Source organism: Ursus maritimus, unplaced genomic scaffold (assembly GCF_017311325.1).
Source record: "Ursus maritimus isolate PB19 unplaced genomic scaffold, ASM1731132v1 scaffold_1, whole genome shotgun sequence".
NCBI lineage: Eukaryota > Metazoa > Chordata > Mammalia > Carnivora > Ursidae > Ursus > Ursus maritimus.
The window spans coordinates 83,982,895-83,998,410 of record NW_024423343.1 but is presented as its reverse complement, the minus strand read 5'-3'; the positions used below and the strand labels follow the sequence as shown (position 1 = coordinate 83,998,410).

The following is a 15,516-nucleotide window of genomic DNA, read 5'->3' as shown; positions in this document are numbered from 1 at the left end:
TTCAAAATTTTAATCTTTCTTGTTTTCTTCTATTAGTTCCCTTCCATGAGCAACAAAAGCTTTAGCAGGTGTCCTTTCCTTCTGCCCAAACACCCATCAGCCCATGACTTAGTCTATTTTGACTTGGGTGTTTAATGCATATTCCTAGATCTGATTATACTTCTATTACTTGATTTATTAAGTTTAAATGTAGATGATCAATGAAATTACTTCATTACCCCCATTTTGCCAGTTATCTCTTTTCACATTGTCCTATAACATTAGTTCTGTCACCTTCATTCCCACATTTGTTTAATCCTCATCCTATAATTAAATGCATTCAGTAGTCACCACATATCTTTTTGTCACAATGTCCTCAGGCATCTCTTGGCTGACTTAACTTTACCCTCATGTAGATTTTCATGAAGAACTCATGAGATCGAAGAGGCACATGCACCCAGATGTTTGTAGCAGCATAACAACAATAGCCAAACTATGGAAAGAGCCCAAATATCTGTTGACTGATGAATGAATAAAGATGTGGTATGCATGTTTATATATATATATATAAACATTTTTATTTTTTATATATATATAAACAATTATATATATGTATATATATATTATATTTCTCAGCCATCAAAAAGAATGAAATCTTGCCATTTGTAACAACGTAGATGGAACTAGAGTGTATTATGCTAAGCAAAATAGGTCAGTCAAAGAAAGACAAATACCATATGATTTCACTCATATGTAGAATTTAAGGAACAAAACAGATGAACATATGGGAAGGAAAAAAAGAGGGAAGCAAACCATAAGAGACTCAGCAATAGAGAACAAACTGAGGGTTGATGGAGGGAGGTGGGTGGGGGGTGGGCTAAATGGGTTAAGGAAAGCATTTGTTATGTTGAGCAATGGGTGTTATATATAAGCGATGAACCACTAAATTCTGCTGAAACCAGTATTACACTATATGTTAACTAACTAGAATTGAAATAAAAATTTGAAACAAAAAATAAAAACTGAGGGCTTCAGAGGGGAGGGGAGTGGGTGATTGGGATAGGCCGGTGATGGGTGTTAAGGAGGGCACATATTGCATGGTGCAGTGGGTGTTATACGCAAGTAATGAATCGTGGAACATTGCATCAAAAACTGGGGATGTACTGTATGGTGACTAATATAACAAAATAAAAATTATTAAAAAAATAAAAACAAAGAAAAAATTCATGGTGGAATATTAGCTCATCTCTTGCTTGATCAACACCAGTAATTTTTATACAGTTTGGCTTATTCAGACATAATAATCATGCACTTTCTATGGTGGGGGTATATTATATAGATATTTCTACATTATTCTCTTCACTGAATGGTTGCATTTGATAAAATTGAAACAAATCTAATGTTTGTTTGTTTTTTTCCCTTTATTCTGTCCTCACCATTTTTGCCTGGAATCCCATTTTTTCCCTTCATCCTTAAAGTCCAATAACTTTAATAAACTTTAAATAAAATTGACCACTCTTGATTAATGCTCTTCAATTCGCTCAATATTGCATTTCTTCAATATAGTTTATTCAAACCATTTTTTTCAAATCATTGTTGCCTTGAATTATAACTTTTTTAGAAAGTTGTGTTTGGTTTTTTTGTTCTTGTTTTTTTCTTTTTTTCTGTTGTTTTTTTGTTTGTTGTTTGGAAATTCGCTTTGGTTATGATATAACATCTTTGCTTATTATATTTATAACTTTCTCTCTTGACTCTTAAATCTGTTTTCTTTTTCTTCTTGTTTATTTTTTCACACAGCTGTCCTCTGACCCTTAGTGTCTTAGTTTCTAGTTTCCTATTTTCCTTGCGTTCTTCCCAAACTCTTTATTTCTTTTATGTGTTTTATTTGTTTTTTTTCTGATTTTTTTCTTGATTCCTACAAGCTTGTTTTCATCCCTCCTGTTGTCAAGCTATATCAGTCCTATTCCTGCATTTCTACTTGGTATTTTTGCATCATATGAAATATTACTTATTAAGTTTCTGTTGTTTAATTTACTTACTCCTTGCTTTTCCTGTTCATCAGCTTTCTGGCAACCTTTTTGTGGTGCATGCTTTTTATCTGTGGGTAGATTTTTCTACTTTTACATTTTTCATATAGAATCTTCGTGACAGTGCAATACCCAGTTCCTTTTCCATTTCTCATCACTGAATGGGTTTAATTTTCAGCAATCTGGGGAGACACAAACTGGAGGTTAGGGAAGGGGACAGGGTAGCCTTTCAGCTCTCATTCTCGGACTACTTCCCACTAAATTAGGCTCCTCTTGTGTCTTTATATAAAAATGTCTTCTCTTCTTTTTTAATATAGCTCTAAATTTTTAATATATCTGAAAATAATCCTGCTCACCCCTGTACTTTACTTATACGGTTTTATCACGGGGGTAGCTTTTGAAATTAAAATAAGAAAACTTTCCCTTCACTTCAGAAAGTAGTGGAACTTCCTAGAACTTTCCGGGAACTTCTCAGGTGTTGTATAACTTGGGCTTCCACTGCTCTGCCCCAATTCTTTTCTTTCGCTGCTCCTACACAGCTTCAACCCATGTAAGCATTTCAGGCAGGAGAACTGTCGTGTTGGGGTGGGATGGGAGGGGTGTTTGATACGTTTGAGAATGAATCACTTGAAATGAGAGAAGAAATATTAGAAATAAGGTTTGTAAGGAGGGCATGTATTGCATGGTGCACTGGGTGTTATACGCAACTAATGAATCATCGAAGTTTACATCAGAAACCAGGGATGTACTGTATGGTGACTAACATAATATAATAAAAATAAATTAAAATTAAAAAAAAAAAAGAAAGAAGGTTTGAAACTTATGCTTGGGCTAATAGGCTATGAATTTTTCCCTTCAAGAAAATGGAAACCATATAATATTTTTAAGGATAAAAGCATCAGTGGCACCTGGGTGGCTCAGTTGATTAAGCGTCTGCCTTCAGCCCAGGTCATGATCCCAGGGTCCTGGGATCGAGCCCCACATTGGGCTCCCTGCTCAGCAGGGAGTCTGCTTCTCCCTCTGCCCCTCCACCTGCTTGTGCTCTCTCCCTTTCTCTCAAATAAATAATTTTTTTAAAAAAGGATAAAAGCATTTGTTATCTTACATCATTAATCAGTCTTGCTAACCAATCCTATATAAGTATATAAATTATATGTACATAGAAAAATACATGTGTTTATATATAGAAGTATATATGCATGTGTATATATTCAAAGTATACAAAATAAGCTAATTTTATAATTAAAGTTTGAACTAATGAATATATGTTAAAATTACAATTGTAGTTTTTCTCTGATGCAATAACCATACTTGCTCTTTAATTCTGAAGAATATAGGTAAGAATGAAGCAGAAATTAAAATTTTTAACATTTTCGCCAGAGTTACATACTAATGCATTATATTTTTATTGGTTTTTTAATATTATTTTATTGTTCTAAAATTGGAATAATATTCTAAATATTGTGATCTCCACATACTCTTTTTGAATATATATTCTTTTACATAGGATTTATAGAATGGGTTCAGTAGTATTCCATTGTATGAAAGTAGTAGTATTCATTTTATTAGCTCTCTATTCCAAGATATTTAGGTGCTTTGATACTGTAAATAGTATTGTGCTCACTGTCCTAGTACATAAATCTTAACATACTCCAAATACTGTAATCCAAATAGTCCTTTGACTAAATTGGAAAGAGTAAAAGTCCTGGGACAGGAATCTATAAATATTTTTCATATACACTCTCAAACTACTCTACACAGGTTTTATTACTTAGGATTCTCATGATTAGACAAAGTACTCATTTCTTTTTCTTTGAATCCTTGATGAAAATAGGCTTCATACTTTTTGAATGACTTTACAAATTTGATGTATGAAGTCTGGTCCCATCTTTATGATATTTCACATTTTAAAAATTATTACTGAGATTGAACTTTTTTTTCTCTAAAATTGTGGGACATTTTCATTTCTCCTTTTCTGATGCCCTCCCCATGCTCTGTGGCTGGGTAGCTTCGGGGGCATTGCCCCTTCTGGAGAAAAAATTTGGTGAAAACTCAGAGGTGGCAAGTAGCAGCCTTCTCCCCATCATTGGTTTGCCCTTTAATTTTGTCTGTCTTTTCAAAACGGAATTTTAAATATTTGTAAATCTGTTGATATTTGCCTCTATCTTTCTTTTTGTTTTTATAGTCAGAAATTTTCTTTTCAAAACCATATAAATATGTGAATATCTTTTCTTTATCCTTGAATTTTATGAAATGTGACAGTTACCACTTACTAAATTGTTACATGATCTGAGGACTGTTTTTATATTTTCTTATTTTTTTTGAAGATTTTATTTACTTATTTGAGAGAGAGAGAGCACACGCAAGCAGCAAGAGGGAGAGCAGAGAAGCTCAACTGACTCTGTGTTGAGAGTGAAGCCCAACCAGGGGCTTGATCTCACAATCCTGAGATAACGTCCTCAGCCGCAATCAAGAGTCTTAACTGCCTGAGCCACCCAGGCACTCTTGTTCTTATATTTTCTGTCATGTTCTATTTGTCTCCCTGATGCTTTGTTCACCAGTTTATGTGCATTTGTTAATTTTATAACACGCTAATCATATAATGTTTAGAATACTCATCATTATAGTCTTCTATTTCAAAAATCTACTATTTTTACTCATATATTCTACATGAACTGAAAAATACTTTGCCCAGTTCTAACAAAGTGCCTTGGAATTTTTTATTTTGGCAGCATTAAAATGAAAAATTTATTTAGAGAGAACATACTATCAGAAATATTGAGTTACTGTTTCTCGAATTTTACATTTTTCTTTAAATTATAATTCTTTTCCTGTAATATGCACACACATACATGTATATGATTTTTTCCTATTTATGTATTAATCACACTAAAATATGACAGTAATCAATTTCCTTAGGAGTTACTCAAAAATTTTCCACAATTATATACGTTATTCTAACCATTTCTCACTAGGAAGCCTATTGTGAAAAATACATTATTGCGTTAATTGCTTTTCTTTTTGAGCTTCTACTTTCATTTTTAAATCTAAAAAAAATTTTTTTTACTCATTTTATTTTAAATAAGAAAAAGATCCTTAAATTCAGATTTTCAGATGATTTTCCATTGCAAAAGTAATAAAACTAGTAATATAAATAAATTGATTTTTATCCTCATTCTTGATAAGGTTAAAAATATTAATTGCCTTATGATATCATGTAACATGTATATGCTTAAATATTTGATGGCTCCCATCACAAATGGTTTCGGTATGCAGGCGCCAGATTCCTATATTAATTGCAGTTATTTTTATAGATCAAAAAATCTGTGTTGTTATTTATGCTTTAGGTTAGTGGGATGGTTTGGTCATGAACTCAGCACCCGATTTAAGATGGATAACAGTAAGTATATTCAATTTTACTTCCCAAGTCATTTCATTTTACCTTTATTTCAATTCTCATCTGTCTTTGTAGGATATGTAATATAGATGCCTCATGGGGAGTGCACTTTGAAAATGCCACTGAGAATTCTTAAAATAAGAAATGACATTTCCAGAGTGTAAGACTAAGTGTTTGTACATTTTAGTATGAATCTGAGTCTATCCCTTTGTAGGGAGATAAGTGGAAGTGAAATGTAATGCCCAGGACTCCGATCTCATCAATATTGAGTACCCAAAACATCAGGCAGTGAGGACAGAAAGGAATTTTTTGCAGTTAGACCCAGAGAGACTTAGGTGTCAGTCCCACTTTGCTGCTTAATCGTTCTGTGATGCTGCACAAATTCTATCATTTTTGGTTTTTTGTTTTCTGTTTTCCTTCTTACCTATCTAACGTGAATACAAAAATCTGTGTCAGGGTTTGATCTGAGAGTGAGACAAGTTCAGAGCTATAAACCACGTAGCACATAGCAGTGCTATTTAACACATGTTCATTTTTAGCTCTCCTTTTTCAGTTATACCTTTTGTGGCTTTTGCCGCCCACCAGACAATAGCAGGTGAACCCCAGCAGGTAGGAATAAAAGTACAACATGGGCAGCGTGCTCTCAAACTGCCCTGCTTTTTCCCCAGTGACTGACTCTCTGCTTCAATCACATCGGATACAGAAAGCTTCCTAAATGTTCTGTGAGTTTCAGTTCAACTGGATCCTTCAGACTGCTACCAACCTGAGTTAATAACTATCTTAAATAAATTCACATTTGCAAAAACCAAGATGCAAATGATCAAGATGGGCTCTTGTAGTCAAATCAAGAAACCTGTATTTTATCTTCGCTCCTGGAATAATTAGCTCTGATAATATGCCAGTTACTTAAATTTTTCGTGGTGGGTTTTTATATCTATCAACGAGAGAGTTGGACTAGATCAGGAGTGGGCAAAGTCTCTCCGTGAAGGGCCAGAGATGAGATATTTTAACCTTTTGGGGCTATATGGCCTCTGTGGCAGATACTCACTTCTGCCATTGGACTTCTGAAGCAGTCACGGACATAAATGAGTGAGTGTGGCTCTGTTCCAAGGAAACTTTATTTCAGAAACAAGTCGTGGGCCCGGTTTGGTCCCCAGGACATAGTTTGTTTAGCCCTGGGTCAGATGGGTCTCTGAAGACCTACAATATTCTAATCCTCTTTTAGTCTTAGCTAATTTAATCCAACTAGCAATCTTAACTCTACTGGGTTTGACTTGCTTCTATGCCATCTAATTGATTCTAATTAGGATAATATCTACTGTTAATTTACCTTTTAAATATATCATATTTAGGCAGATCCTTTTTTTAAAAGCCATTTATTTTTTTTTACCCCCTAGGAGAAGTCACTTGACCTAATAACCCTAGTGCTAAAAGTCACCTTCCTAGGTCATGTCATTCGTATTTCTGCCTTTGGATGGCATTACAATGACAAGCCATTAAAATCTTGATGTTATGTCTTTCTCTCATTGATGTGCTTTCATGGTAGAAAAGCAAAGCGTGGAGCACAATAAGGAATGCTGGTTTGGGAGTGGGAGGACAGAGGATGAGGTCCAGAATTCTTCCACAAGAGGTCATTTTTATGTGTCTAAGAGCTCCGAGGTTTGGTAGGCTGCTAAGGACGTGGGGACAGGGGACACAGGCATTGCAGGTGAAGGGGAAATATGCCACTATTTTAGGTCCATAGAGTGTCTCTTAAATATCTCAGAAAGCTTAGGAATAAAAGTTTTTAAATCTTACTCTTTTTCTCTCTACTACTTCATTACCATAAAAAAATCCATAGAGGACATTTTTTAACGGACCTTCTATAAAAAAAATGACATGATGTTCATTTTTCAGAACTGCAGTTAATCCCTGGGGTCAGTGGATTTCGAATTTCAAACCCTCCCATTTTGTTGGTCTGTTCCTTACACGCTAGTTTAGAGGTAAGTGATCTGTGCTTCAACCTTCCCACATCTTTACCTATTTCTTTACCTGTTGTGGGAGCTTCTCTGCGAACCAGCAAGATGAATGTACACTGTGTATAAGCAATGACCAAAAGCCAGTGTTCCCCTCAGGACAGTCACTGTGGACTAATTGCTATCTTTATTTCTGTTGCCAGCCCCAGCACTGTGTTTGGCACATAATAAATGCGGTTGGCACTTGGAAAATGTTTGGAACTGACCCGTGGATACATATTTTTAGTTCCATTTGGAATTTGTATGAACTTAAATAAATTGTTTACTCTTCTCGTGGTCTCTCTATTACAAAATAACCATGCAGTGTTTAATTCTTGATTAATTCACTCATTCAGCATTTATCTATTAAGAAAATATTATGTGCCAGACATTGTTGTGATTACTGGGGACTCTGCTTCTGCTGGTTCTGTGAGTCAATGAATTCACACAGTGCCATGTCACAAAACTGTAGGAAGACATACTTTAAGGAAAAAAATAGAAATCATCAGAATAAACTAAAGATTGAGCAAAGTTGTCTCATGAGGTAAGGTTTTGTTTTTTTGGTAAGTGGAGGGTCTATGCCATTCCATTCTTGTGTAATCTGTATTACTGGCTCAATATATATTTTTTAGTAAATTCATATTTTTAGTTAAAATTAATTTCACCCTAAATAATAATATCCAAGGAATCTATTTGGTTTTCTAGATGTGCATATCTACCTTTCTACCTATTTATATAGGTAGATACTTACCTACTTCACCTATCCATTTATATATATATTATATTCATATGTGTATCTATGTAACTTAATCATTTGGATATTAATTAATTTCAGGAGGAGACTAAATTTATTTAAGTAAATATAAATTAAATAATTATATGGTATATAATTAATATTAATACACAGATTAAGTAAGTGTATTTTATATACATACATAAAGGAAAGTACATTTTAGGTAAGTATGTGTTTCTTTTTTTTTTGGTAAATATGCGTTTCTAACAGATTTTAAATATATAGCTATTCAAAAGAGAATTTGACTTTTTTAAAGTATTTTAAAATCATCTAGTTTGTGATATTTTAGGAAATCCTGTTGTGGAGTATTTCAGAATGAACGACTGGGTAAAGACTTCCAAAATCTCTCTTAAACCTCAATTCTAGGATACTGTGAACACGCATAGCAGTTTCTCATTTGGCCACTGGATGGCAGTGTCAAGTTCTTTTTTTTAATACAACCTCACCACTAGACCGTGGTAATCAACTCATTTCACTTCATCCCAATTTAAAAAGCACCTACTCAGTGTGACCACTAGATGGAGCTTGTGTCTTTTTCGCTTTTTGGCAAGTGGTTTTTTTTTTTTTTTTTTTTTTTTTTTTTTTTTTTTTAATTGAAAATAGACCCAGTAACAAGATTTTTCAGCCAGTGGAAAAAATTTTATTTTTTGGGGGGGAGTAGTGAGGAAATCTGCTTAGCAAGTTAGATAATGATATTTGAATTGTTTTTATAATATCTATTCAGAGAAACATTCTGTTAAATGTTTTAAAACGAAATTAAATTTTGCTCACTTCGCAAGTTTGTATCAGGAAGAAAATGAGTTTCAATATGAAAAGCACTAAGGTGTGCCTTGGGAAGAACTAGTACTTAAGGTTATTTCCTCTGATCTTCCTTACCTTTGCAAATAAGTTCTCAGCCAGATCTAGAAATTTTAGACCCTCTATAGGGTATGTTTCTGCAGTGGCCTATTGTCAAGTATTTACCCCTTCTGCATTAAAAACAAATCACATTCTTAGTTTTTCTATCACTGGTTTTCCAGGCTAGGCTTGAATGATAAAAGGCACAGAAAATTTTTACCACGGGGGCGCCTGGGTGGCTCAGTCGTTAAGCGTCTGCCTTCGGCTCAGGGCGTGATCCCGGCGCTCTGGGATCGAGCCCCAGAGCCCCACGTCGGGCTCTTCCTCTGGGAGCCTGCTTCTTCCTCTCCCACTCCCCCTGCTTGTGTTCCCTCTCTCACGGGCAGTCTCTCTGTCAAACAAATAAATAAAATCTTAGTTTTTTTTTTTTTTTTTTTTTGACCACCGCATCACACTGTGTTATAGTCACCTAGACAAGTTTTTGTTTTCAGCTGGAATCTGAAGATTGATTTATTTTTTTTTCTTTAACACTTAAACTTCGCAAAAAGACCCTAAAAGCACAAGAAGTGGCATATATCCTTCTCTGGAGCATTTTATCACTTGTATTTCTCTTGAGCCTCTTAGAAATACCTTACTAAGTTATTTGCTGCCGAGGCTCCATTCTAACCAAAATTACCTTTACATAATCCATCGTTGTGATGAAGAAAGAGTTGTGAAATTCTTCCTCCCTATTATAAATTGCAAAATTCCGAAATTACAAAACAGTGCATTTCTTTGCTTCTTATTCTTTACCTAACCATTGAAATGTTCTACTCTGTAGACGCCCTGTGAGTAAGCATGAGGGCTGCCGTCGGGTTGCTCCTGCCCTTGTTTCCGGTAGAGCGTTATAACAGATAGGTGATTAAAGTTGGAATAAATGAGAATAGATGCATGAATCAAAGTGCTGTTCTTTGTTGTAGCTACTTCTCTTTCAAAAAATATCCTACAAAGAGCAACTGGAGGAGAGATTCTAAACTTAAGAATCGGTGTACATGGATATGATATCAGTTTGACAATTTGATTTTTTAAAATATTAATATGGTTTTGTTGATAATTACATGTGCATCCAGTTGAATGATAGTATGAAAAATAGCACCTTATAATCTGTTTCAAACTCTTTTTCTTTATATTATTGGCTCTTAATCATTTGTATCACATATTTCTATACTACAAATACAAATATATATGGTACATACTTTATATATATCAAAAATGGGGATCAAGGGAACCTAGGGTAGGAACCAGGAGGCATACTCTAGCCCTCACTGGGACACTAAGCATGACCTTAAACAGGTGACCGCAGTCTCTTGACTATATGTACTCTTGAGTTCATTTGTCACATTTTTATAGTGAAGATGTTTATAGCAGATTACTTCAGAAATCTCAATCTTCCAGCGGCTAACTTGGAATTAAAAATATATCTGTAGTATTTTGAAGAGTCATACTTATATGTAGCGACAGGTAGACAGTTTTTAGAGTCTTTCAGTATATGAATTTATAATGAAATAAATAGCTCCAAAATACAAAATTAGAGCAGTCAATTAAAATATATTTCAAGTAAGAAGAAATGTACTATGTGATTCCTTGGAAAGTGATCATGCAGCCAATTTGAAGAATTAAAGAGAAAGAAATGTGACAACTGAAAACATCATACTGTACTTATTTTTTCCATTTAAACTTGTCTAACTTTTCTAGCTTTGTATTCATTTTTCTCAGTAAGAAAAATAACCCATGTAGTTGAAACTCTGCCAAAAAATTGTTATCAGCTGAATATTTTCAAACTACAGTTTTCATTTTTTTCTAATTAAATAAATACTCGAGAGTCTCAATACGGAAAGCATAGAAATAATGAGAAGCCAAAAAGAAAAGATGTTTATTCTATTCTCCAGTTAACTCCTATTATCCCCTTTTAATATTTTTATGTGAGTCCTCAGAAGAGACCTTTACACCCTCTGACAGGATTTTAAGAGTGCTTCACAGTGCAGCTGCCCTTTACTGTGGTTTAAGGATGGAAAATGGTTTCATATTTAAAAGTTTTTTTTTATCAAAGAATAACGGTATGTTAAATTTGAGACTACTTGTCATAAAAAAACACCGGTTTCTAGCTATCAGAGAAATCTGCAAGAACAAAATCTCCTTTTAAAAGAACCGTACAAACTTAAGTAATATTCCCCAAAGTCTTACTAACTTATGAATACAAAGAAATATCATTAAAAGGAGCACTTGACACATTGCTCCTACCTGTATCTTATGGGGCTTATGGCAGAACCAGAACATTTTTCAGAATTATTTGTAAATCAAATGTTCCTTGAATTACTATTCATCTCCAAAGAGAAGATTGGAAGAAGTCCTCTCCTATCCTTTTCTTTCTGTCCTGCCAACCAAACCACTGGTGGGTCCTGCTTTGCATCTCCCTGCTCCTGCCCGCCGTGAGAATTGATTCTCAATCCAGGCTCTTTGGATCCAGAAAGTTGGCTGCGTTCCCTTGAGTTCACCTTGTGCCAGGTCCACTTACATTTTATTTCACACCGGGCAGGGAGGAGATGCCTATCCAACGCAGGGGAACTCGGGCTCCGTGAGTCACTCGGGTTACCTGCTTGTACTGCCCATCCCACATACCTTCTGAGACTGACCTCACACTCTACCTGCAGCCAAGCTCGGCTTGCCTCCCAAGCCTGTGATGTGTGGTTGAGGACAGAGACCGATGCCATTTTACCCTGTTTCTCCTGTCTTCCTTGGATCCTGTGACCTTCAGGACAAATCGCTTGGTCTCCTTTGGCCAAATCCACGGCTTCCATGCCATCTAGGTCAAGAAAATCTTTGCCCAAATGGTTTGAGTTCTGTTAGAATGCCTGCTCACACATGCCGCATGGATAGACAGAAATAACTATTTTCCCAAGCTTCATAAAGTCTAGAAGTCACTGAATGACCCTGTCTTTGCTCTGTGGCGTAACATGATACCGAAAAGGGATATTAAGTGACATGCCAGTGCATCAGGCTCTGTTCGCAGTTCATTCAGTTCTTACGTGTAGGATATATTTTTAAACTCTACTTGACCTTAAGAGATAAGCCAGGAAAGCATGTCTGTTTTGACCTCTAATGTTCCAACACCAGTTATTGTGTGCACTTGTCACTCATCTTAATATAAGACACCTCAGCCAGCAAATGGCAGTAGTTTCACACCCGTGCTAGAGTTTAGCAGGGGGAAAAATGATGAAAGGAGGAGGAAAGATAAAAAGAGAGAGGGAGGAAGAGAGACCAAAACACACATGCGCGCGTACACACACACACACACACACACACACACAGAAGAAAGGGCGCCTAACTGCCTCAGTACTAACATATGTATTAACTAACGTTACTAGCTTCCCTGTCTGACAAAACTTAATTTTATTATTTAACCGTTTGCTGACTGTTACTGGGGAGATTTAGGAGTTGGTAAAACAATTATAAATAATACTGGTAATACTGCAAAAATTCATATGTACACGAGTGTTTAGCCCTTATTATACTTTTGTGTGGACCAAAAAACTATATCAGAGTAGAAAAAAGTCTTCTTGATTATGATTATGTAAAATAGTTTGGAAGAAAAGGTTTGAAGTGCATGATCTTTAAATGCATTTATTAAGGTATGTTTTAGCTTGGTAATTTGAAATAACTCTAAAGGAATGTTATCCTCACTTTTCTTCTTCTTTCGCAAGTATTGTTTAAATGACATTTGTACAGTCTTTCCTGTTACGGCAGCTTTGCATTCGGCTTTTAATGGCCAAGCATTTAAAAGAGGACATGTTTTTACAAAGGATTATCCAAAATGGGATGTTTTTGGAAAGGTCGAAAATGGGCATTTCCTTTTTTGACATGATTTTCAGTTAATTTTTGCTTCTTTGTAAATCAACAAGACACTGTTAATCGGATTGTTTCTCATTCTGTAGATCTTTAAGCAGGCAACTATGAAAGCATTGAGGAGAAAATCTATTTTGCTCACCGGTTATCTGGAATACTTGATCAAGCATTACTATAACAAAGATAAAGCAGATACCAAGAAACCATTTGTGAACATAATTACTCCATCGAGCATAGAGGACCGCGGCTGCCAGCTTACACTAACATTTTCTGTTCCAATAAGATGTGTTTTCCAAGAACTAGAAAAACGAGGAGTGGTTGTAAGTATATCTCTTGCTTTGCTACCCAGTGTTCTCTCTGGGTTGCATGTGGGGGTGAAATGTGGGTCCTTGGTTAATTTACTGGTGCATGTTATTTCATGTTGGTCAGCCAGTGAGGATAGATTTAAGTGCCAACTAAATATTCATCACTGTGCTAATTGAAGGCATAGAGATCTGTCATTTCTGATAAAAGGGAAGAAACCGCAAGTTTTGAATATAAGAACCAGTCTCCCTTAATTTATTCATTCTTTTCATTATGGTTTGAGCCGGAAAAAAATTGTTTCATCATAATCAATTAGGACATGTTTTCACTAGTTTTTACTAGTGAAACTCCAAATATGTATATGTATATTTATTGAATACACAGAATTAAAGAACATAACATAGTGGAGAGGAAGAAAAGAAGTCAGTCATACTTAGTTGTTTGATTGGGCCAAGTCATTTTCAACCTTGTCATTTTAGTCAAAAAAGAACTGTAGACACATCTCAGGGGTGTTAACATTGTATGAAATAATTCTTTTTTTAACCCTTGGGCCTTAGTGATCTGTTTAGTCCCCGGAAGAAAACGTTAATAGGGTCATTTCAGGAAAAATGGTCCTCTTGTGTCTACTTCCAGTGACAGTGTGGTTTAGGAATTTCTCCACTCATGTGGTCCTGTCACTCCTGAGGCGAGTCACCTCAGATTCCAGAGGCACAAATCCATGTATTCGTGTTCCAAATCAAGGTCTCTCATTTGTAAGCAGTGTGCTTCTGGGAGAGTTCATGTTTTTTGGCTTGAGTTTTTGCCTCTGGATTTTGGGGGCAAAAATGCCTCCAAAAGTGGTTATGAGAATTAAATGGTCCAGCACACATAAACCATTTACTGTACTAACTCACAGTGGGTGTTTCTTAAAGATTAGTCATAGTATCTTCAGGCTGGACCAAATTATCTTGGATCCATTTTGTGACATTTCAGGGATACAGCCAACTCCTTACCAGTGAGAGTAGGGATTAAAGAATCCAGTGTAAAGACTATTAACTAAAACTCTCCAGGTGTCAGTGAGGTTCTCATTCATTTAAATTTGCCCAAGGGTTCTAGTCTCTCCAGAGTCTTCCCCATTGATAAATTATATCCATGACTTACTGGATGCCACAAGAAGATGATTGCTGAGTAGCTTTCGGCAATGGATATTCATGATAATTATTCATGTTTTAACTATTATTAAGAGGATAGTTTTCAATAACATAGAAACATGTTTTACTGCAAAAAAAATGCTTATATATTGTTTTAGGGAAATCAGCATGATTGCCTTATGTAAGTTTATCTTGAATGTAGATTTTTCATTATGTGAGTATTGCTAACATTATTGTGACTTAATATTTTTCTCCCCACAGTGTGACAAGCGAGAACCAAATGGCATCCGAGTGGCTCCAGTTCCTCTCTACAACTCTTTTCATGATGTTTATAAGTTTATCAATCTGCTCGCTTCTGCACTCGACACTGCAGAAGTCAAAAATAGCAGTGTTTTCTAGAACAGCGTAAGCAAGCGTTACTGAAAGGTTCTATGGTTATTTTATTATTATTTTCAAATTTTAATAATTGGAAGTTTTTCAAAACTGATTACACATAACTGGCAATGAATTATTTACTTTACAGAAAAATCTGATATATTTTTTCCAAGAGCCTGTGATTCTGAGGAATCCACATGTCTGCCCAATTTCTTCTTTCTTGGTCGATCAAAGTTTTCACTGGTCCAAGTATTATGTACACAGTCTTGCTAGCTGTCACATTTCGTGGTCAGTGAGTGTTTTATGTTGATTTAATTTATGTTGATTTAATTTATAATTTGACTGACAACTGCATAATATATGTGCAATTTTTGTGTCAATTTTAGAAATGTTACTTTAGTTTTAATTTACCGAAGAGTTTCTTATAGTCACTGTAATTTCACAGTCTGATATATGTATGATTTTGCAATATTCCATCCAACTCTGAGGAACAGAAAATACATTTTCTAGAGCAGTAGCTTTTCAAATGTTTTGGCTACAGTCCACACTAAGAAATATATTTAATATCAGAGACTAGTATTTATATGTGTTTATGCCTTATTTTATTGATTCTGATATACAAATTTTTATCATATTTTAACATCTGTGAAAGAAGTTTTTTTTTTCCCCCCAATTTTCAGTCAACAATTCTCACAATTGCCATTGACCATTCTTTCATGTTACCATCCCTGGCATTAGCGTGCTTCTCACAATGAATAGATGATTTTTTTAAAAATGGCATTTATAGCAAAAGCAGAAG

General features: G+C 35.1%; 1 protein-coding gene across 11 annotated transcripts in view; it reads left to right on the top strand.

Moving 5' to 3' along the window:
- KYNU (kynureninase) overlaps positions 1 to 15,516 on the top strand; it is a 138,977-nt gene that overhangs the window by 107,492 nt on the left and 15,969 nt on the right. For 10 of the 11 annotated variants that reach the window (XM_040645329.1, XM_008695868.2, XM_008695869.2 and 7 more), the window contains 4 exons: positions 5,354 to 5,406; positions 7,300 to 7,385; positions 12,999 to 13,229; positions 14,604 to 15,296. In XM_040645329.1, the coding sequence (XP_040501263.1) occupies positions 5,354 to 5,406; positions 7,300 to 7,385; positions 12,999 to 13,229; positions 14,604 to 14,741 (508 nt within the window). In that variant the 3' untranslated portion in view covers positions 14,742 to 15,296. Of the gene's footprint in view, positions 1 to 5,353; positions 5,407 to 7,299; positions 7,386 to 12,998; positions 13,230 to 14,603; positions 15,297 to 15,516 lie in introns of those variants that run through there. The other variant, XM_040645311.1, reaches the window with a different exon arrangement.